This window comes from Odontesthes bonariensis, chromosome 17 (genome assembly GCF_027942865.1).
Source record: "Odontesthes bonariensis isolate fOdoBon6 chromosome 17, fOdoBon6.hap1, whole genome shotgun sequence".
NCBI lineage: Eukaryota > Metazoa > Chordata > Actinopteri > Atheriniformes > Atherinopsidae > Odontesthes > Odontesthes bonariensis.
In genome coordinates this window covers 15,408,632-15,431,363 of record NC_134522.1, presented here as the reverse complement: position 1 = coordinate 15,431,363, position 22,732 = coordinate 15,408,632, and the positions used below count along the sequence as shown (strand labels likewise).

General features: G+C 42.1%; 3 protein-coding genes across 3 annotated transcripts; 1 reads left to right on the top strand and 2 right to left on the bottom strand.

Annotated features, from left to right (window-relative positions):
- Window positions 1–1,901: 1,901 nt before the first annotated feature.
- Window positions 1,902–10,948, bottom strand: nek9 (NIMA related kinase 9). The gene is made up of 23 exons (XM_075448454.1): window positions 10,517–10,948; window positions 9,020–9,197; window positions 8,873–8,928; window positions 8,720–8,790; window positions 8,496–8,601; window positions 8,189–8,320; window positions 7,976–8,086; window positions 7,819–7,883; window positions 7,694–7,744; window positions 7,399–7,591; window positions 7,173–7,317; window positions 6,882–7,082; window positions 6,555–6,601; window positions 6,281–6,442; window positions 6,083–6,191; window positions 5,838–5,999; window positions 5,529–5,696; window positions 5,355–5,414; window positions 5,067–5,254; window positions 4,801–4,959; window positions 4,542–4,640; window positions 4,402–4,455; window positions 1,902–4,311 (listed from the first exon to the last, which is right to left on the bottom strand). The coding sequence occupies exons 1-23, from the start codon at window positions 10,700–10,702 to the stop codon at window positions 4,120–4,122; spliced, it is 2,895 nt and encodes a 964-aa protein (XP_075304569.1). The 5' UTR covers window positions 10,703–10,948; the 3' UTR covers window positions 1,902–4,119.
- Window positions 10,949–13,340: 2,392 nt separating this feature from the next.
- LOC142365885 (asialoglycoprotein receptor 1-like) lies at window positions 13,341–17,364 on the top strand. The gene is made up of 6 exons (XM_075447638.1): window positions 13,341–13,541; window positions 13,819–13,914; window positions 14,222–14,488; window positions 14,578–14,744; window positions 14,872–15,011; window positions 15,112–17,364. The coding sequence occupies exons 1-6, from the start codon at window positions 13,466–13,468 to the stop codon at window positions 15,269–15,271; spliced, it is 906 nt and encodes a 301-aa protein (XP_075303753.1). The 5' UTR covers window positions 13,341–13,465; the 3' UTR covers window positions 15,272–17,364.
- A 1,984-nt stretch (window positions 17,365–19,348) lies between these two features.
- On the bottom strand, window positions 19,349–22,375 carry LOC142366059 (C-type lectin domain family 4 member G-like). The gene is made up of 6 exons (XM_075447851.1): window positions 22,255–22,375; window positions 21,882–21,977; window positions 21,305–21,571; window positions 21,049–21,215; window positions 20,785–20,921; window positions 19,349–20,684 (listed from the first exon to the last, which is right to left on the bottom strand). The coding sequence occupies exons 1-6, from the start codon at window positions 22,328–22,330 to the stop codon at window positions 20,531–20,533; spliced, it is 897 nt and encodes a 298-aa protein (XP_075303966.1). The 5' UTR covers window positions 22,331–22,375; the 3' UTR covers window positions 19,349–20,530.
- Between the last annotated feature and the right edge of the window lie 357 nt (window positions 22,376–22,732).

Sequence of the window (22,732 nt, the reverse complement as noted above, 5' to 3'; positions counted from 1 at the left end):
ATTTAGAAAAAAACACTTGTGAGGACTCGAGTGGAACAGCAGGATGTCCAACAGCGATCAAAACATGAGCACACACACAAAAGGACACAATCCTCAAAGGCAGCAAAGTACGGCAGGACAAGTACGTGCTAAAGTCTATACTGATACACAGTGTGGAGTTGTGCCTTATAGGAAAGCAGATGCAGTGGATCAGCCATTTCCAAACAAACCTGTCAGCCACAGAAGACTTCCAAAGACTCAAGCCCCACTTGATTTGCATGGTTTTGAGAAAATCACTCTTTCAACAAGAGAAAGAGGGCATTTGTTGCCCCAAGAACATCACTCAAATGGCATTAGAAAGACCACTGGATCCTCGCATTCAAGAGAAGACTTCCGCAGCCTGCCCAAAGGAGAGCTCCAGATGGCAAGAGCAATCAATGAAAAAGAGCTCATGCTACAGGAGAAGCTCTGGAAGGTTGGAGAAAAGATAAAACAAACAATTCAGAGCGCTACTGCCGACATTGCTGCAGATGATGAACACAAGGGTGAAGACGAGTGGCAACACAGGGGACAAGCTGAAAGGAAGAAAACACAGGCAAAAGCAAGGATGTCTGAGCATCAGATGAAAGAGCAAGGGAGAAAAAGAGACATGTTAGTGGAGGAAAGCTGGCATGATGACTTTAAGCAACCAATGAATAAACAAAATCAGAGTACTGGAGATGTAATGAGGAGTAGACATCAGGTACCGCGTGCCAGATGGGAACTTGAAGAGAGTCCTCATTCAAAAGGTAGAGGAGAGAAGAGTGTTCATGCGATCAGTGAGCACAATATGAAGGAACTGCCGAAAAAAAACAAATTGCACAGTGTGAACCAGTGTTTCAGAAGAAAAGGAGGCGATGAGAAAGAGCATGGAATTTGGGAAGACAATGAGAGAAAACACAGCGAACAAAATGAGGCCTTTCCAGGCGATGCAAGCTGGACAACGGAAAAGAAATACAGAGTAAAAACACACAAGAAGACCAGCAGTTCAGATGATCAACAAGACATGCCTGAGAAGAGTCTGCGGAAACCTGCACGCAGTCTGGCTGCAGAAAAGCAAAGAGGTGCCAGAGGAAAACTGCCCGGGGAGTCGACTCTCCCACTTGTCCCTGCTTCTTCTCACTGGGGCCCACAGCAGCAGGTGGAGCCCGCTCTCACAGAGGACCGCTCCCAGCTTCTTCCATGCAAAGTCTGCAACAGAAAGTTTAGAAGTGACAGACTGGAGACACATATCCAGATCTGTAAGAAGGTAAAGCAATCCCAGCGGCAAGTCTTCAATTCCTACGTTCACAGGACTAAAGGATCACAAATAGAGGAATTCTTCAAAACGCACACCAGAAGCAAGACTCCAGAGGTAGGCCAGTTATATATACTGCTATAGTTACTGATCACTGGTATAACAGTGGAGCTTTAGTTTAACAGTGAGTCCCACATGACTTTGCTTTGAATCTCTGCAGGCTATATTTGAGTTCATTTGTCATTAACGGGACATCTATCTAACCTCTTAAATACATGAAACTGACAAGTTTACGGTGAAAATATTGTAATTGACCCTTTTTATAAAACATGCTCCATCTTTTTGTCCAGGCATCAAAGAGGAAGAACAAAAGACAAAACTACAAGTGAAATGCTGGTAATCTGTATCAGGGTCAGCTCCCATCTGGCAACATACAACCAAATTGGTCCAAGTGAGCCGACCCACACAGCAGGCAACGGCGGATCCTCAGGAGTCAGCACGTAAAAGGGGACCCATTATATCCACACTGCCAGGGTTTGTCTTTATATGGTCTCATTAACCACATATCAACATGTTTGTACCATTAAAAAATATACATATCTGCATTATGACACTGAGGGATACTCTTGATTTGACACTCATGATAAAAGGTAGCAGGTTTGTTTTATTTATGGCTTGTACACAAAACATAAAGCAACAAAGTGACCGTCAGAGGAAAACGTGTAGAACTCTTACATTGTCAAAACAGCTGAAATGATAAAATCCATATATCTAAACGATAAACAACAAAAACATGTCACCTCAGGGCATAGCACTGTAATAGTTCCACAAATAATAGATTTGCAGCAGTTTATTGCATAAAAATACTGCCGGTGTTACAGTGCAGACAGCTCAGCTGAGCACAAGTCGAGTTAAACTTGGAAAACTTGCCCCACTTTGTAAGATTTTGAAATCTGAGCATTTAAAAATCTAGTAAATAACTATAAATTGTTTAAAAGTACTAGCTAAACTGTTCAATAAAACAACTTTTCATGCACAAAGAAAACCTGCATCTTTCCCATCACTGTAATTGTTACTCGTGTCCCAAATTTTGCTGATTCTTAACAGACTTTGTCCAAGCAGAGTCGGTTCAAACTACAGCCACCGATGCATTATCGGGGCAATACTGTAATTAACGGGGTAATACAGTAGGTTTTCAAAATGGTGAGGAAAAGGAAAATAAAGACAGACAAGATCGTTGTCCAATGGTTCGTCCTCCAGAAAGATAATGACCCATAAAGTTGGAGGAACTACACTAATCAAACGCTAAACGCAGTTGCTAGAGGTAAAACCCACATTCAGATGGTTTTAGATGAGTTGGACAGAAGAAAAGCAGCAAAAGTCAGAACACCTGCAGTCACTTTCACAGCTTGATTTACTTCCATTGCTCCACGAATTCTAGAAGTTATCCCATTTCTTGATCCCAGGAAAAAAAAAAAAGGCCTGTTTTCTTATAAATTAATATGACAATACCTTTGAATCATCTGAGGTCATTCACTGGACCAGAACTGCTTGAATTTCTATTAAAACTAAAACCAGAAAGGCACTCAGAGCACATTTAACGGGGTCTTCTTTTACCAGTGAACGTCCTCTTCATCAGAATTCAAGATATTCAGCTCGATAGTTTTTTAAAAATCTTACAAACAGACTAAAAACTCCCATCTCATCTCCAGAGGTGACATAGAGGCACTCTTAAACATTTGCAGGGCGGTGTGTGTGTGTGTGTGTGTGTGTGTATATATATAGAGTAGGTACACATGCAATAAACAACCCTAAACCCAAAGGAACGCACACACATTTGAAACAAACAAACAAAAGAAAGCTCCGCTATTCTTGCTTTCACGAATGATGCACGAAAAGGCAAAGAACATTTCAGAAAGCACTCAAATACAGATGAAACACTTAAAAAAAAAAAAAAAAAGGATAAACAAGAAAATATAGCTCCCGGTTCAGCTATAACAGATGCTTTAAAAGAACCTTCAAGTGTTTATACGTCGCAAAGGAAACAGACTTTGCATTTCAAGAGGCAAAGAAGGCACTAAGTGAAAAAAAAAGTTAAAAATCAAATCAGTAGTTTTGTGTTTCACACAAATTCATTTAAAACATGCACATTTCAAAGTGTGAGTATGTGTATATATAAATATATAACTTTTTTTGCATGAGATAATTAGATTAATTGTCAGAGCTAATGTCTGATCAATATGAAAAAAGGTTTTAGGGGCTCTAATGATATATATAGATGCCACTTCATATAACATGTAATGAAAATAGGTGAAATATAAGAAAGCTGCATTTTCACACAGGACGATGATGCAAACATACTGGCTGCCCAGCTTCTCATATCTTAACACTTGGAGACATTAGGAAACAGGTTCCTATTTGCATAAGCTGTTCTTACCCACTATATGATAAATACTAATATCTGAGGCACTGAAGTCAAAGATAAACCCATGCACAGACTTAACATTTCACACTGCAGTGCACCACTGTGGTCACATTGTCTCTCGCAGATGTTAAAGGTCCGGTGCTTCATGTTGAATCCAGCCAACGTTTCAGTCTGCTGAAATGAGCTAGATCGCCGCGTACAAGCGAAAAACAAGTGTGCCATGTATTACAAATCAAATTTGCAATAACATGCAATCACACAACTTAGCACTCTGTAAAAACATCTATACTGTAACGTAGCCTTTGAATGGGAATGAGGATGTGGTCGCTGCTGCACCTCTAACGGAGACTCTCCCTCCCATATAACCAGCTTGTTTAATTCAACATGTGCAAAGATTCTTGACATTTTTCTCAAAACCAGGACATCCGCAGGTTAAATCTCACACACTGGCGCCTGCGGATCGGCCTCCATGATTTGTGAATCCGCCTCTTGTTCCCCCTCCCCCTCCTCCTCCTTCACCAGGCATACTATCAGAGCGATGGTTTCCGTTACGGTCAGGTCCCGCTTCCTGCAGCGCTGAGCGACTGATTGCCGCCCAGAGCTTCTCGTTCTCCTTCTGCTGCTCACTGATCTGGAGACGGCAAAAACACACGCTTGTTGACGCTCGCGCTCACTGACCGATATCGAGACTGAAAATGGGAGGATTGTGCAAAAAGGGCACCTGCTTTTCGAGCATTTGGATCCTCATCTCTTGACTTGCAAGTGATTCTCGCAGCTGCAAAATAAGCTTGGTTGTCACTGTAGCTCTGTACTGTACTCAATAGATGTTGATTTACACTGATGAGTGAGTAGATGCGATACCTGCGCCACCTCACTGCTTGCTTTGCAGCATGCGCCTCCTTTTCTGCAAGCATCCCCCTCTTCCAGTCCGTTGACTTTTTCACAGCTCATTCGTCTAGTCTGCAGAGCCAACAGAGGAAATGTGGAGGCTCGAACATAGGGTTGAACACTGTTGCAGATACTCTGTGCATGCTGTACAGTAGCATCGTGAAAAGATTCATTTCAAAGAACGTAAATTCTGTGTCTACATTAGCACAAATAGCGGCTATATTTGCATTACCGATTGGCCCGTCCTACTGCTGGCTGCTGCCGCTGCCGCCTTGAGCTCTTTCAGCTCTTCATACGGCAGAGTAACGCTCTCAGAGAAAGAGGAGAGCTTGTCATGAATGGATTGCTTCGACCCTTCTGGAATCGGAATGAACTCTGCGTCCTCTAGCTCCTGTTGGATAAAAAACATCCCTGAATTAGTGCGATTTAAGGCAGCGTTTATTATTATTTTTCGGATTCAAACTAATGATTTCCTTTTGTGCTTTCATGGCAACAAACCTTTCTAAGCCAGAAGGGACAGGAGCTATCCCCAGTCTGATTTCCCATTGACATCATCGAGGGGTCCATGAAGCATCCTTCTGTGTTATCCTCTCGCGTACCCCCGAGACCCCTGTCGCGACACTCTGTCTCCGATTCAGGGTCTATGTCCAGATTTACTGTGGATGTAGAAGCCTCCTGGCCTAGCCCTAAATATAAACACACGATAATATATAGACTTATATATAGATCATCAAGCAATGCAAGTTAGTCAATTCACAAATCTGCGGTTAAAGAAAAAGCATTTACCACTAGCAATTGACAGCCCACTGCTGTTTGAACGGATGGTCTTTGAGTTGAGAACTTTTTCTAAAAAAAAAAAGAAATTTAAAAAAAAAAAAAAAAAAATGGAGAATATTAATGATACAGCTGATTTTGTCATTTTATTGTACCGGTGTCTGTAAAATGTTTAAGATGTCTGACCCATAATGATGATGGTGTGCCAGCCACGGCAGGACAGGTCAGGTACGTGGTGGAGGGAACCAAAGATGGGCCTCGGCATGGCAGGGCACACCTCTGAACCAAATCCCTTATCAGCAGGCATGCCAAGTCTCCCATTTCCTGCATTTCCCCATGCAAATATCTGATTGTCTGCAAGGAAAAGCACAAAGTGTGACACGCCTGCTGGACCAAAAGTCTACAGGAGGGAGGAAAATAAAGCCGCCAAACACCCTCACATAAAACCTATATGACATACATGCTGTTGTTGATGCACCTCAGTAATGTTCTCACCCTCAGTGGCTGCAATAGTGAACCCATCTCCACAAGACACTTTGGTCACCATCTTCCCTCCAAATGGTCCAACAAGGACCTGGACACCTTGGTGCCTTTTAAAATCCTTCACGCCCAGCTGCCCATACTTGTTGCAACCAAAGGTGATCAGATGACCTCGTTCTGCAAATCATACTCAGTTTCAGTTTGAAAGTGCAATTCATTTTGCTGACATTAGAAATAATAGAAGCTCATTTCTGCTGTACCATCAATGGCAGCTGTGTGAGTTTTCCCCGTAGCTATGAACTGGATCTTGAAGCGTGACAGCTGTTTCACTAAGGTCAGAGTAGTGATGTATGGTATCCCCTGGTAGGCCTGGTGGATGTGCATGAAAGAAAAAGCTAATGAACACAGCTGCGTCAGCTTAAGACTATTATTACAGTACCGTAAATACAGCTCAGTACCTCCCCAGGGTGGTTTTTGAGACCAGAGATTCCCTGGTTCAACCCCAGTTTGTTGAATTCATTGTTTCCACATGCTAACACTTTGCCGGTCTCGGTCATAAAGAAGGTTCCATCACTGCCACATGACACAGAGGAGATGGTAGCACCTTTAGGGACCTCTACCTGGGACCAAAAAAAAAAAAAAAAGAGACACAAACATGGATTTTTTTTTCTCTTTGGGATGGGTTAAAAACCACTGAATGTGGCTTCTGACTGATTAAGTGGTGAGTCTTACTTGCATCGGAGAGGAAAAGTCATCCTCACATTCTAGACCGAGACGACCTGAGGCAGGAAGATAAGAACCATAAACATCTCTATTACCAACGCTACTACTACTACTGATGATGATAGACAGAACTTTTAGAGCACTTTTCTTAACAACGTTTCAAAATACCTTTCAAATTCATAAAAAAAATTAAACCATACAAGCTAATTAAAGAATAAAAATGCATCATGTTTGCTGAAAAGCTACTGTCTCCACCTGGTGGCAACAATTCTAAAAGCAAAAACAATCTGACATGACCTTAAGACACTCGTACAAAGCAGCAACTCTAGTATGTACCATACTCTCCACAGCCCCACGAGTAGATGTCGCCGTTCTGTGTCAGCACCACCACGTGGTTGTCTCCGCATGAAACCTGGCAGACAGGCCGCTCCTCAAAAAACTCCAGAAGCACTGGCTCCAAGATCTCCATGCCCAGCTCGCCCTCTACTCCAATGCAGCCGTAATAGTCTGACCCAAACATGTACATCTGGCCCTCGTCTGCAAAAGAAGAGGCAGAGCATGTCATTGGAGAAAGTGCACCTTGGCAGACACCGGCCCCTGTTTGAGCAGGAGGATTTCCTCACCCACCAGTTACACAGGCAGTAAAGTCAGCGCCACATGCCACCTGCTGGATGGCCTTCCCTTGGAGCTTCTCCACCCTCTTTGGCTGCCGGTACGAGGCCTGGTCCCCGTGTCCCAGCTGGCCAACCATCTTGGCCCCACCTTGGACACTCTGAGGGTTGAGAAAGTTTTTTGTAGTGCAGCACAACTAGATCCATTAAATCTGCCGCGCAGGTGATAGATTAATACTTACAGCCCAAGTATACAGCTCCTTTTCCACCGTCACCACAGCAAAGTGACTCTCTCCTGAACACACATGTTGGGCACCGCTGCCTCCTTTGAATGAGTCAATTTTCTGGGGTGTGAACTTCCCTCCCCCCCAAAAATACACCTCCCTCGAGCGTGTAGTAACCACGGCAACAGGGGTCTCTGTCACTGTGCTCAGTCTATGGTCCAAATACAACAACATATCAGTTATGCATGACGCAGTCACACAAGGGACGATCATGAAGCTTTTACAATGGAAATAATACAGTATGCTAGCTTACTTTGGTCTCTTCATTGCTGAATTCAGGAGGACAACTCGCTCCTCAAGCTCCCTAACAGAGAAAGAAGCAGTCAAACGAATGTTTTATTTTTACCCGCAGAATTTCTTATTCAAGGATTTTCTTACTGTCGGCGGCAGGAAATGAAAGGCTGGTCCAGAATCTGCTCAGCAGTGGGTCTCTTTGCAGGGGCCTGCAACACAAAAAGATTACACGAGTGTTAAAAGATGGGAGTCAGAACTAATGCAGCAACTCAAAACAAGACGGATTTTTCCTCTCACTCACTTGATCGAGACACTCGTACCCCAGTTTTATCAAAGCAGATGAATAAAGATCCGAGTTCACCTCCATAGTCCAGTTACCTTGGACTATTTTCACACAGAGGTTCAGGGGGTTCTGTGCAGACAGAAACAGCTCAGGAAATTCATTGTAGCAGGGAGAAAAAAAATCTAATTTGTCCGACTGTGTAATCGATCGCTAGAAACCAAGCAAACCTACCGTTGCATCAAATGTTCTCGTCAGAGTTAAGATCTCAAAAAGTACACAGCCCATGGCCCAGATGTCTGATTTGAAGTTGTATTTTGCTCCCTGGCACAATTCAGGTGACATGTAATATGGAGTTCCCACACACTGGATAAACCCAGAGGAAAGAGGAGGGGCAGCAAAGAAAATGTCAATATCTCACTATATTTACTATGATACAGAGGAATAGACAAGAAAAGAAACATGTTTTACTCTAAATTAATGTTGATGTATGCCTTTAAACAATATACAACAATTAGAAAAAGCAGATTTATCAACTTACTGTCTCTGCCATTGAAAACTCGGAGTCGAGCTTCTTTGCGAGGCCATAGTCACCCAGCTTAATGAGGTCGGTCTTGGTCAGGAAAATGTTCAGAGTTTTGATATCTCTACAAGAAAACCAGGCAGCGTAATTTGATTACCTGTCGCGTACTGAAGTTTGTCATAAAGACAACACGGAAGCATATGAAGTGCCAGATGCTTTTGATAAAGGGATGAACATCTAACCTGTGTAAGATCCCTGCTTTGTGAATATGGGCCACTGCTGAGGCAATCTGGTACAGGTACCATATAACCACCTATGGCAACATAGCAAAGATTGATAGATAACCAAGAATAATAGGGTTTAAAATAAAATGGCCTCCGATGGTGCACTCATACCTCCTCACTGAAAAGCTTCCCCTTTTGCTGGACGATTTTGTCATACAGATTTCCTCCTGTGATGACAAGACTGTTTAGCATTCAGTCACAGATGAGCAACATCCAAACTAATCTTCAGAGGGGACACTGTAAGCCCTTGGCCCTTACCATTGCAATACTCCAACTCAATCAGCAGAGTGTTTTTATCCATGAAGTGATTGAAGTAAGCAATTACGTTGTTGTGCTCCAGCATGGAAAGGATGCTTATTTCATTAGTGACATCTCGGCGCTCCTTCTCTGAGAGGGAGTTCAGCTCCACCTCCTTCCACACCACCAGAGAGTTGTCCTAAGAGAGTTAGAGAAAAACAGTAAGAGCCTCATAGAAGGGTCTGGATTGGTCCTTCCAGATCATGTACAGATATCTCAGTGGGCCTAGAAGGCAGGTCAGGAGGCCACTAGTTATTATTTCAGTGAAAGACACAAAGCAATAAGAAAGAGGAGATTTAAAGAAAGAGTGATAACATGATGACAAAGAGATGCAGAATGGCAACCAAAAGATGCAAAACCACAGGATAAAACTCTGACTGAATCGCTGTTAAATTAATGCCTTTTGTAAATTCGTGTTGAGTGAGACATACAGTATAAAAACGTGCATGATGTTATTAAGAGAATTAAAAGAGATGTTAAAATTTTTTTTAATGACCTCAAAAAGACAAGTGGGATTAATTAATTAAGATCATATTTATTGGTCATGCATACACACGAAATTTGTCCTCCGCTTTTAACCCATCCAGGTTGGCACCTGTTGACACACACATGCACATGCACACACACTCAGAGACAGATGCCATGATGGGCAGCCATGAAGCGCCCGGGGAGCATGGGGGGTACGGGGCCTTGCTCAAGGGCACCTCAGCCGTGACAAGGAGGTGGACTGACACCCCTCCAGCTATAAGTTCCACCAATCTTTGAGTGGCGATAGTGGGAATCAAACCGCCAACCTTCCGGTTATTGGACGACCGACTCTAACCACTAAGCCACGGCCGCCCAGAATTAACCCAATAACAAAGTATGGCCGCAAAGATGGGAAATGCTACAAAACTTATGCACAACACAACGATCAGAAATTGTATTCTGCATGTTTTAAAGTTGTGTGTGCTTCAGTCTTTAAGGCACACGGTGGGCCCTGCACTCATCAGTGCCCGGGACCATCCTCTCATGCTCCAGGTGTTGGCAGACTTTTTTTTTTTTTGGCCCTTTTGCTGCAGTGTGTGCAGTATAATAAAGGATCAAGGGGCAAAGCCTGAGAAACTCATCTATCTTGTTCTCACTGAAGAATTTCACACTCACTTGGGTGAGAAAATATGAGGGATGTGGAAACAGACGAACTGTGAGCAATTCAGGACACCAGATACATGTCATTGAGTAAATAATTCACCAGCAGAACAAAACAATAAGGCAATAATGAGGGAAAGAGCGTGTTTGGTTCAGAAAAAGTTGTTGAAACAATTCACATTTTCTCTGACCTTCTGCTGCATGCATTGTAAATGTTTTCACTTTAGGGAGCACTAATTGTGGGGGAAATGTATTATTGTATGACATATTGAGTCCTCCGTGTTTAACCAACATGCATATAAAACTAATCTGTGATAATACCCAGCTTACCTCTGCTCTTCTGTACAGTGTTGCTTCACCAAACGCCCCCCTCCCGAGGATCCGGATAGGAATGTAATGTAACTTCTCCTCTTCGCCATTAAACGTGCTTGAGGCTGATCTCTCACTGACCACAGACCCGCCGCCCAAATCCGAATTTAGCGAGTCGAAATGTCTCTCATAGTCCCCCAGTGACATTTCGGTTTAGGGATTTGTTCGCCAGAGGCAGGGATGGAAACAACACGAAAAGGCCTAACGACAACACTCTCTGAAAGACTCCTAGAAAACCGCGCACACGTGTAACATGTTACCCCGCCGGATGATAATAAAGCCCTGTCAAGGTGAGCGCACAACCAGGATCCTCAAAGCTACCTGTAACAAACAATGTCACAAATAGGTAAAGTAGCAAATGCGTGCAACTACAGTAGTTACACGAATGTCAAGTTTGACACAATAAAGTGACGACACTCAGACAACTTTTCTTCTGAGTTTCAAAATATAAACCTTTACCCGTAAACTGTTAAGGTGCATTTTACGATGAAAGGAGGCAGAGCGCACTTCCGGTGACGTTACTAGTTTGTTCCGACCGGTAGCTTGATGTAGCTCATTTGCGACACAAAAGACCTGCTCCTTTCAAAACGATGAAATCCCGAACAGTTTGGTCAATGTTGCTTTACTTTAAGAGTTGTGGTTGGTTTTCTTATTATATGGAACAGTTCTGGAGTGTTTAAAACGAGCTACCTTCGGACACAGGGACAACAATACGCTCAAACCCGGAAACTGTCAAACACACGGGCTAATTAGCATAACTACTCAGTCAGAGTCTTTTACAGACATCTCTTTTTTCTAATTGTCTTGCTCCTACCACTCTACATTAACGTAAAATACTTTCCCCTCTGGCGTCAGTTTAGTTTTCAGTTCACACCAAACTTTCAGGACTTATGTTACAGCTAATGCAACAACGTCCCCTATGTGTGAATTTTATTATGACATAAAGTTATTGTAGTTACCTCTATCTATCCAGCCTATACCTTCATGTAATTATAAACCTCTAAAGTACTTTTTTTATGGAAAAAAAACGATGGTTAAAAATGACAAAGCACAATTTATAAAGGAGGTGAATACGCCTCTGTCTGGTATAAATTCAATGTATAACGTTCCAAATTGTGTCACCTCTATAAAACAGCATTTCCCTTAAGTTGAAAAAAACATGAGAAGTCAGTTCATCTTTAAAAGAGAGGAGATGTAGACAGAGTACACATTATAAATTGATTCAGATCCTTTATTGTTTAAAATGTGTTGATTTGATTACTTTATGCAGTTAAATTATCCACTGTACAGCTGGATTAAGTGGGTATAGATAGATAGATAGATAGATAGATAGATAGATAGATAGATAGATAGATAGATTGTCTGCACCTGATGAATGAGTCCTCCTCAGAGCCTTTTGAAGATGCAGGTGTCAGATTAGCTGCTGTGATTGGTCCAGTTTCCTGAATTTGGTCCAATAGATTTTCCACAGGAGGGAGGCAGGCTCCAAACAGCCAATCCTCAATGTGTGTTACTACACTCAAATCTGCATGAAAAAAAAAACAGGAAGTATCCCTTTTAATGACACAAGGGGTCACCAAACATCACTGAAGAGATTGAGGATGTTTCTGCACCTCTCAGCCCTTCTCAACTCCTCTCACATAAGCGCTCTGAGCCTCCAGCTGAAGTCAATTCAGTAACGCGTTGAAGCTTTATTCGCTGATAAGTGTGTTTTTTGCATCCCTGCAAAATGAAGGTACAACTGACAACACTCCCCCTGCTCTATTAAATCAAAAATACCCAAAGAAAATAAGTTTCCTGCTTACTGCACCCTGGACACCCTGGACAGGACTTCTTCCTACCAAGAATAACTGTTTAAATGACCCCAGAATTTTCTTTTACTCTGTTTGTCCTACCAAAACCGGACTTTTAAAACACATAAAACATGTTAGTCCGACCGATTTACGATGAAACTGAGCTCCTCAAAACCAGACCAACACTCCCAGATAATACAGTTGGGGATCAAATCCCTCTGAATACGCACAACTAAACTCAAAGGGGCTTTTTTGAAAAAGATGAAAGTGTACATTAATGCTGCATAATTCCCAATGCAGCTGCCCTCGTTCTCATGTTTTTCTGTTTCTTTGTCAGAGGGCTAAAGGTGTCAGATCTTTGAGATCCTTTGACCTCTTTGAAGTTTCAAAGGCGAAATTCAAGGAACCCTGGAAAAAAAAAGAGGTAAATATATATATATATAGTATAGATTCTTTGTAGTTCAATGTTGATTTCAGGATGATTCTCCTAAACTCCTTCTTTAGTTAAGTTTAGTTTTTCTCATTTACACCCCTGGGGTCCGTTTCACAAAGTAGGTTCAACAAACTCTGAGTCTATTCCTGAACTCTGAGTTGATCTACTCTGAGATAGAAAACTCTGAGTTTTCGGTTCTTCGGTATCTTAAAGCATTTCCATGCTGATATTCTGGTATAACTTAAAGACAACATCTGTGCAGTGAATGTGGCTATACCCACAGAGAAAGTCAGAAGAGGAGGAATAAGTCCACAGCATTGAGTTTACTCCACTCTTGTGCATGCATTTGGGGACTGGGAGATCAGTGACGTGTAGGTACAGCCAAGAAAAGATTTTATTTAAGCAGAGCGGCAATCGGGAAATGCTTTAAACAACTGCAAGTTGACACGTGGTCTTAATGGGCTGATTTTCAGTCAGTTTTTGACACGTGTACCCACCTGACAAAAGAAACTGAGTACCATTACACTATATTTTTTATTCATATTCGAAACTGTATTTTAAGTATTGTTCCCTGAGTCGAACAGATTCACTGTACAGTTGACACACCCATACAGTCTTTCACTTCTGGGTACAAAACGAGGAACCAAACACAGGTCAGTGAGCAGTACCAGCAACACTTCAGTCATGGAGAGTTCACAGAAACGGACAACGGACAAAGAAGACGAACACTTCCGACTTCCATATAAAATATTTGGACAAGGTATGAATTTATTCTGCAGTGGTTGATCCATTCTTTACATTTTCATGCAGTTTTATCCTTTCTCATCACTTTCTGATCGTGTGGCTTTGCTTGATTAATTGCTATCATTATCACATTGCAAGTGAATAGAAAAAATTCCTTTTAAGAATAAGGTAAATGTACATCTGAACTTTATTGAAAGGCTTTTTCATGCCTTTACACTATAGCATTGCAAGAGTAGCGAACCTGGGAAGCATTTTATGTGCAATAATCTCAACTTTATGTGCAATAATCACAGGTGGATACAGTTTCCCAAACTACAGAGTGGTTATTCTGTGTGTGGGACTCCTGAACGCTGTGTTATTCATAGCTGCTGTTGTTCTTGGTGTTAACTGTAAGTATAACAGGTTGTAAAAAGTCTCATTTCCCTGTTTTGTGGAATAAAGCTTACACTGCTGATCAGACACTTTTTACTCAAGACCGTATGGAGTTGTTATTATTTCAACATTCTTCACAATCATTGCCCAAAGAAATATGTATGTGTAACACTGTGGAAAGACTTTGCTGAAACTCTTACACAACAAACACATTTATTGTCCAGTACTTTGAGGTGTCTGTGTGCTACATCTCTGCAGTACAGTTTGACACACTCTTTGACACATTCTTTTACTCTTTGTGATGACGTGCTTTCACCTGTTCAGGTGCTAAAGTCAAAGAGGGCTCCCTCCAGGTTTCCCACTCAGCTGCGTCACAGCTCATCAGTGAGCTCAGCTTTTTACGGAGCAACCACAGCGATGTGATCGAGGCCGAAGAGGAGGCCAAGAGGGCGTTAGAGAAGGCGAAAAGTGAACACGCTCAAATAAAGGAGCAAACTGAGCAGCTGAAGACCATCAATGATGGTTATCAGAAACAGATTGAAGCACTGAGCGCAGAGAAGACAAACGTGCTGTCCAACATATCAGCTTTAGGTTAGTTTCATTGTTACAGTATTTTTCTAACTGAATCCTTTAACTTACAGTAAAGCGCCTGAAACGACAAGAAATCTTTTGTTTCTCAGAGGGAACTTGTGGAAGATGCCTCCCTGGATGGGTTCTCTTAAAATCATCCTGCTATTTCTTTTCCTACACTTCTTTTCCTACTGTCAAGAAGGACTGGCAGGACAGCAGGGCCGACTGCATCAGACGTGGTTCAGACTTGATTGTGATTGATAACCCTGAGGAGCAGGTGGGTTAAAAACAAGTTAATGAGGATGGAGAAACAAAGCCCAGAGAGTACACAAATAAAATGCTGAAATAGATGTCTATAGACATGACCGATAAAACTGAAAATGTCCATTCGTGTGCTTGCACAGAAATTTGTGAGTGACACCATTGGCAATATGAGAATTCATCATGATGTCTGGTGGTTGAGTGGATTCTGGATTGGCCTCGTTGACACAGAGACAGAGGGGACCTGGGTTTGGATTAATAATGTCACAGAGGTGGAGCAAAGGTGAAAGAATTCATCTCAATCATTAATATCCACTATTACTGTCCTTTTATTAATACTGAATTATTTGTTATGTACGTTTTGAATGCTTTCATATTTAAAGGTACTGGATGGATGGAGAACCAAATGACCATGGACACTTGGGAGAGGACTGTGCAGTTGCTGTTTATAGTGCCAATAATCCTTGGAAGACTCGCTATGATGAAATTTGCAGCAAAAAAGGAAGAGAAAGACCGTGGATATGTGAAAAGACATCCAACTGAATAGCTTCATCTTCTATGCTCCACAAGTCTGGAACAAACTCCCAGAAAGCCTCAGATCAGCTGAAACACTCAGCGTATTTAAGTCCAGGTTGAAGACCTATTTTTAGCTGCATTTGAATAAAGCTCCAAATCTGAAGCTTGAGTTTCAAAATTTAATCATATTTTAACTGCTGATTTTTATCTGATTTTATCTATTGTTCTTATATCTTTCTTTTTTGTTTAAGATTTAAATCATGCTTTTTATTTCAGATCATCTGGAATTGATCAGTGGGGCTAAAATCTCTTCTTTGAATTTTGATTTTGCCATTGCGAAACCCTCCATTTCTTCATTTTGAATTTGCTAGTGTGCCAAGGACCCTGATGAAATCCTGTTGTTGCCTTCCAGTTTAACTTCAGTTTGCCTTAGATTATCTTCAAGCACTCTATGAAGGTCTAATATACAATCTTGATAAGACATAAATAAGCTGTGAAATTTAACTTGGAGCTCTTCAAGCAGCTTGAGGTTATTTGGTTCATTAAGTGAAGGAAAAGCTGAAAGTTCTGTGGGCAAAAGTCCTCGTTTAATTTATGAAAGTGGTCCAGTCTGGAGAAGTGAAACTACCACAACGAAACATTTTACAACACCACCCATCACAGCTGGTTACATTACATTACATTGCTGTCATTTTGCAGACGCTTTTATCCAAAGCAACTTACAATAAGTGACAATAAGTCAACATCGGTAGGCAAAAGAACTTCAGGTCACAAGAAGCCATAAGTGCATTTCCTTCCAAAACCAAACAGCTAAGAGCAAAACTAGTGCTAGAGTAAGTGCGATAAGTCAGGTACCTAGACAGATGGGAAGACAATTTAGAAAACAAAGACAATTTAGGAAACAAATAAGTGCATAAAGAACTAGGACGAAGCAGGTGATGTCCTAAGAGGACGGATCAGGGTAGTGATTCCTGAAGAGATGGGTTTTCAGCCTGCGGCGAAAGATGGGCAGCGACTCAGCTGTCCTGATATCAGTCGGGAGATCGTTCCACCATCGGGGGGCCAGAACAGAGAAAAGCCGTGACCGTGTCGATCGTGCGCAGGGACCCCTGAATGACGGGGCAGCCAGGCGCCTGGTGGACGCTGAGCGAAGTGGTCGGGCGGGGGTGTAGGGCTTGATCATAGCCTGGAGGTATGAAGGAGCTGTTCCTTCCACTGCCCTGTAGGCTAGCACCAGAGTCTTAAACTGGATGCGAGCAGCTACAGGGAGCCAGTGTAGAGAGCGGAGAAGGGGAGTGGTGTGGGAGAACTTGGGGAGGTTGAACACCAGACGAGCAGCAGCTTTCTGAACCAGCTCCAGGGGTCTGATGGCAGAAGCCGGGGCGCCAGCAAGGAGGGAGTTGCAGTAGTCCAGGCGGGAGATGACAAGAACCTGGATGAGCACCTGAGCTGCCTTGTCTGTTAGGAAGGGGCGAATCCTCCGGATGTTGTAGAGGAGGAATCGGCAGGAACGGGCCACTGATGCGATGTTTGGCGAGAACGACTGTTGGTCGTCCAGGGTCACACACAGATTCCTCGCGGTCCGGGTTGATGTCACCACACGGAGTCATCCATGGCCAGGTCTCTGAATGGGCAGCCCTTCCCCGGGAGAAACACCAGCTCAGTCTTGTCCAGGTTGAGCTTAAGGTGGTGCATCGACATCCACCCCAAGATGTCTGCCAGGCACGCAGCAATGCGTGCTTCCACTTGGGTGTCAGAAGGGGGAAAAGACAGAATCAGCTGGGTGTCGTCTGCATAGCAGTGGTAGGAAAAGTTATGGGAGTGGATGACAGAACCAAGAGATGATGTGTAGAGGGAGAAAAGAAGAGGACCCAAGATCGAACCTTGGGGAACCCCAGTGGTGAGCCTACGTGGCTTCGACACAGACCCTCTCAGTGTTACCTGGTAGGAGCGGTCTGTCAGGTAGGATGAGAACATGGAGAGTGCAGAGCCAGAAACCCCCATTCCCTCCAGGGTAGAGAGAAGGATGTCGTGGTTGTTGGTACATGTCTTTAATCAGCACTAAAGATGTCTGCTGTCATTTTCTGGGTTTGTCTGTCCATCACACATTAGAAAAATAAATGAAGATTAAACAATTCTTTGCCTGAATGTTCACTTGAAAGCTGTAGCTTTACTCTTATTTTCTTTTTTGGACTGCAAATATTCCTGGTAGAGCTACCATGCAGATACATTTTTTAATTGATCTTTTTTAAACAACCTCTCTCATTGTTGACGCATGCCCTTTTACTCCAACAGCTACATTCACCATCAGATCATGTGATTAAGTATTTTGAGCTGTTTGGGACTAGTTTTTGAACCAGTCTGTTATTGGGCTTAGCTTGCTTTTAAAATCCTTATTTGTTTACCCAGTGAATGATAAATTTCAGATTATTTGGACATCTTTTTAAATCTCTTGCAATACATACTGTCACAGTGTTAGAGGTGAATGGTGTAGTGGACCCAAATATGGAAAGCAGCTGTTTGTAGTCAACGGATGAAAAAGAAGCTCTTTATTTAAAAAATAAATAAATAAATAAATGCAACTAAGCCGGAGAACAAAGAACTAAACTTAAGACACAAAAGACTAAATAATTGAACAACCCGACATGGCGAAAAAAACAGAGTAAATGTGGAGCCAGAAACCAGCAAGGAGCTGACAAAGAGGGAGCAAAACCAAGGAGCTTAAATAGAGGAACTGATGAGACAAAATGAGTACATCGATGACTGATTAAGAGGAGACAGGTGTGAAATTGGAGCTTAGGACCAAACAGGGAAACTGAGGATGCAAAGGGTAATTATAAGCTCTAAACACAGGACTGAAAGCAGGGATAACAAAACGTGCCAACCAAGAACACTGAACAGAGGACAAACCAAGGCACTAAGAAACAATCAAACCATAAAAAAGACTAGAAACTCAAAGGGCAAGAAGATCAAAACACAAAAAGCAAAGATCATGACATATACAGGTAACCACTAGCCACTGAGCGGAAGTACTTCGACTTGCTTTCTGGCACACCTACCGCAAAAACAAATAGACCCCTCTCACGCTCCCAGGTACATTTGATCACTCTTACTTTCTCGGTCGACATAGCTTGCACCTTCTGACTCCTCGCCGGTTCGTCAACAAACGTGAAACGTGAAAGCGAAAGGGTGTTGTATTTACGACAGTGTAACCGTACATTACCTCCAAGCCTGTAGGGGGAGCTCCATAATGGGCTTTTTGAGAAGTTACATTGTATTGTTTTAAAAGAGGAAGCAAACAGAGATTGTTTGCTGCACAAGTAACACCGCAGTCATGTACAGAGTTGGGAGTAACGGCGTTTAAGTGTAACGGCGTTTAAGTGTAACGGCGTTACTAACGGCGTTATTTTTCCAGTAACGGAGTAATCTAATTAATTACTTTTCCCATCGTTACAACGCTGTTATCGTTACTGAGAATATAAAGTGGCGCATTACTACAATTTGGTTGTAGGCTTTCGGCTACACATCAGCTGCCTGGACAGAGCAGGGGTGGGGATGATGACACCGTTGCAAATGCGATGATGATTGGCTGTGTGGGTGCACCCTGCTCACGCTGTCTCACTGTACGCGCTGACGACTACTACTAAACACACACAAGACAGCGACAATGGCGACGAGCCAGGGAAGTTCAAAGGTAGCGTTCTTTAACTGGAAGTACCGGCACTACTTCTCACTCGTGGAGATAAAAGGCAAGAATGTGTATGTAACATGCACTCTATGCCCAGGGAAAAAAAACTTTATCCACGTCTGCCTCAAGTAACTCAAATCTAATGAAGCACCTTCCATCAACCCATGCGAATATGAAGCACTTGTTGCTTCTGCAGCTGCTAACCCAACCCCAGGCCCAAATGCAGCTAGCGTGAGCCCCAGCGAAGGAGACGGAGCCACTCGAAAACAAGCAACACTCGATTTTTCGGGTGAGAAAAAGGTGACCACCATCACCATTTTATATTCAATATTTATGTTTTTATTTCTATGCATCATATGGCAGGCTGCAATCTATTGAGTTCAAATAAATACTATGTTCTAAATCACTGTATATAGTGTTTTTATTCTTCAATCAGTTAATATAAACATATTTGATGTTAAAGATGTTATAGAACGTAACAGCGTTATAGAACATAAAAAATAACGCCACAGTTACTTTGCTGAGTAACTAATTACTTTTACAATGTGGTAACTGAGTTACTAACTCAATTACTTTTTGGGAGCAGTAACTAGTAACTGTAACTAATTACTTTTTTAAAGTAACTTGACCAACACTGCTCATGTACCTTATGTGCTTGTTCAGATACATTGGGAAAAGTCTACGATTTACATGGGATGTATTGACTTTTTTCACATGACGATAGGAAGCTGTTTGAACACAATGAATTCTTCAAATTCTGCAATAATAAAGTAGAAAAAAGGTGTAAAATGCCAAGAAAGATTTAAGGTAAACACAAGAACCTTGTGCTATAGAAAAAATGGACCAGACTCAGTGAACAATTCCCTATTCTCCCTATATAGACCAGTGTGCAGTGCTGACCAACATATCATTGGGGTCATCAGGTGGGAACCTCCTTTCATCAGTGTTTCGTCTAGTTGGGCCCACGACACCTCCAGGAGGCTAGACAGTGATCACTGGCGTCCCAGAGTCACCCCCCTAATGCCAGCCATCACTGCTCCTCTCACCACAACAATCATTTTTCTTTTTCTTTTTTTTTTCCACAACCACAAGCTACCCCAGCCTCTCACCTACTGCACACTAGTCACAGCGGGGTGGGGATGCAAACCCTGGTTTGGGTAGGGGGTAGAGACAGAAGAGGTAAAGATAAGTTGAGCAATACTTTTTTGTTCTTTGGGGGTATCAGCATCTTCTTGTGTTTTCTGCAGCTGACGTTCATCTTTATTCAAGGCAAAGCAAGTTTTTTTGTATAGCACAATTCAACAACAAGGTGATTCAAAGTGCTTTACAGAGACATTAAAACAGTAGAAATAAAAAAACATGATTTAAATCTTAAACAAAAAAGAAAGATATAAGAACAATAGATAAAATCAGATAAAAATCAGTAGTTAAAATATGATTAAATTTTGAAACTCCAGCTTCAGATTTGGAGCTTTATTCAAATGCAGCTGAAAATAGGTGTGTCTTCAACCTGGACTTAAATACACTGAGTGTTTCAGCTGATCTGAGGCTTTCTGGGAGTTTGTTCCAGACATGTGGAGCATAGAAGCTGAAGCTATTCAGTTGGATGTCTTTTCACATATCCACTGTCTTTCTCTTCGGCTGCAACTGGCATCATAGCGAGTCTTCCAAGGATTATTGGCACTATAAACAGCCACTGCACAGTCCTCTCCCAAGTGTCCTATGTCATTTGGTTCTCCATCCATCCAGTACCTTTAAATATGAAAGCATTCAAAACGTACATAACAAATAATTCAGAGTTAATAAAAGGACAGTAATAGAGAATATTAATGATTGAGATGAATTCTTTCACCTTTGCTCCACCTCTGTGACATTATTAATCCAAACCCAGGTCCCCTCTGTCTCTGTGTCAACGAGGCCAATCCAGAATCCACTCGACCAGACATCATGACCACTTCTCATACTGTCGATGGTGTCACTCACAAATTTCTGTGCAAGCACACGAATGGACATTTTCAGTTTTATCGGTCATGTCTATAGACATCTATTTCAGCATTTTATTTGTGTACTCTCTGGGCTTTGTTTCTCCATCCTCATTAACTTGTTTTTAACCCACCTGCTCCTCAGGGTTATCAATCACAATCAAGTCTGAACCACGTCTGATGCAGTCGGCCCTGCTGTCCTGCCAGTCCTTCTTGTTAGTAGTGGACTCGGTGTAGGAAAAGAAATAGCAGGATGAGTTTAAGAGAACCCATCCAGGGAGGCATCTTCCACAAGTTCCCTCTGAGAAACAAAAGATTTCTTGTCGTTTCAGGCGCTTTACTGTAAGTTAACGGATTCAGTTAGAAAAATACTGTAACAATGAAACTAACCTAAAGCTGATATGTTGGACAGCACGTTTGTCTTCTCTGCGCTCAGTGCTTCAATCTGTTTCTGATAACCATCATTGATGGTCTTCAGCTGCTCAATTTGCTCCTTTATTTGAGCGTGTTCACTTTTCGCCTTCTCTAACGCTCTCTTGGCCTCCTCTTCGGCCTCGATCACATCGCTGTGGTTGCTCCGTAAAAAGCTGAGCTCACTGATGAGCTGTGACGCAGCTGAGTGGGAAACCTGGAGGGAGCCCTCTTTGACTTTAGCACCTGAACAGGTGAAAGCACGTCATCACAAAGAGTAAAAGAATGTGTCAAAGAGTGTGTCAAACTGTACTGCAGAGATGTAGCACACAGACACCTCAAAGTACTGGACAATAAATGTGTTTGTTGTGTAAGAGTTTCAGCAAAGTCTTTCCACAGTGTTACACATACATATTTCTTTGGGCAATGATTGTGAAGAATGTTGAAATAATAATAACAACTCCATACGGTCTTGAGTAAAAAGTGTCTGATCAGCAGTGTAAGTTTTATTCCACAAAACTGGGAAATGAAACTTTTTACAACCTGTTATACTTACAGTTAACACCAAGAACAACAGCAGCTATGAATAACACAGCGTTCAGGAGTCCCAGACACAGAATAACCACTCTGTAGTTTGGGAAACTGTATCCACCTGTGATTATTGCACATAAAGTTGAGATTATTGCACATAAAATGCTTCCCAGGTTCGCTACTCTTGCAATGCTATAGTGTAAAGGCATGAAAAAGCCTTTCAATAAAGTTCAGATGTACATTTACCTTATTCTTAAAAGGAATGTTTTCTATTCACTTGCAATGTGATAATGATAGCAATTAATCAAGCAAAGCCACGCGATCAGAAAGTGATGAGAAAGGATAAAACTGCATGAAAATGTAAAGAATGGATCAACCACTGCAGAATAAATTCATACCTTGTCCAAATATTTTATATGGAAGTCGGAAGTGTTCGTCTTCTTTGTCCGTTGTCCGTTTCTGTGAACTCTCCATGACTGAGGTGTTGCTGGTACTGCTCACTGACCTGTGTTTGGTTCCTCGTTTTGTACCCAGAAGTGAAAGACTGTATGGGTGTGTCAACTGTACAGTGAATCTGTTCGACTCAGGGAACAATACTTAAAATACAGTTTCGAATATGAATAAAAAATATAGTGTAATGGTACTCAGTTTCTTTTGTCAGGTGGGTACACGTGTCAAAAACTGACTGAAAATCAGCCCATTAAGACCACGTGTCAACTTGCAGTCGTTTAAAGCATTTCCCGATTGCCGCTCTGCTTAAATAAAATCCTGATTTTATAACCACAGCATCGTCTTACAAGATCATTTTTTTCTTTGCTTGGCTGTAGCTACACGTCAATGATCTCCCAGTCCCCAAATGCATGCACAAGAGTGGAG

What these genes read in the sequence shown, in the direction of transcription:
- LOC142365885 (XM_075447638.1), top strand. Translation starts at nt 13,466, where the DNA reads ATGGAGAGTTCACAGAAACGGACAACGGACAAAGAAGACGAACACTTC. An exon ending in ATATAAAATATTTGGACAAG is followed by an intron (nt 13,542 to 13,818) that starts GTATGAATTTAT and finishes CAATAATCACAG; the next exon opens with GTGGATACAGTTTCCCAAAC. An exon ending in TTGATAACCCTGAGGAGCAG is followed by an intron (nt 14,745 to 14,871) that starts GTGGGTTAAAAA and finishes GTGCTTGCACAG; the next exon opens with AAATTTGTGAGTGACACCAT.
- LOC142366059 (XM_075447851.1), bottom strand. Translation starts at nt 22,330, where the DNA reads ATGGAGAGTTCACAGAAACGGACAACGGACAAAGAAGACGAACACTTC. An exon ending in GTCCAACATATCAGCTTTAG is followed by an intron (nt 21,216 to 21,304) that starts GTTAGTTTCATT and finishes TTTGTTTCTCAG; the next exon opens with AGGGAACTTGTGGAAGATGC. An exon ending in GTCACAGAGGTGGAGCAAAG is followed by an intron (nt 20,685 to 20,784) that starts GTGAAAGAATTC and finishes TCATATTTAAAG; the next exon opens with GTACTGGATGGATGGAGAAC.
- nek9 (XM_075448454.1), bottom strand. Translation starts at nt 10,702, where the DNA reads ATGTCACTGGGGGACTATGAGAGACATTTCGACTCGCTAAATTCGGAT. An exon ending in AGGAGCTGTATACTTGGGCT is followed by an intron (nt 7,318 to 7,398) that starts GTAAGTATTAAT and finishes CTCAACCCTCAG; the next exon opens with AGTGTCCAAGGTGGGGCCAA. An exon ending in CACTATTGCAGCCACTGAGG is followed by an intron (nt 5,697 to 5,837) that starts GTGAGAACATTA and finishes TTTTCCTTGCAG; the next exon opens with ACAATCAGATATTTGCATGG.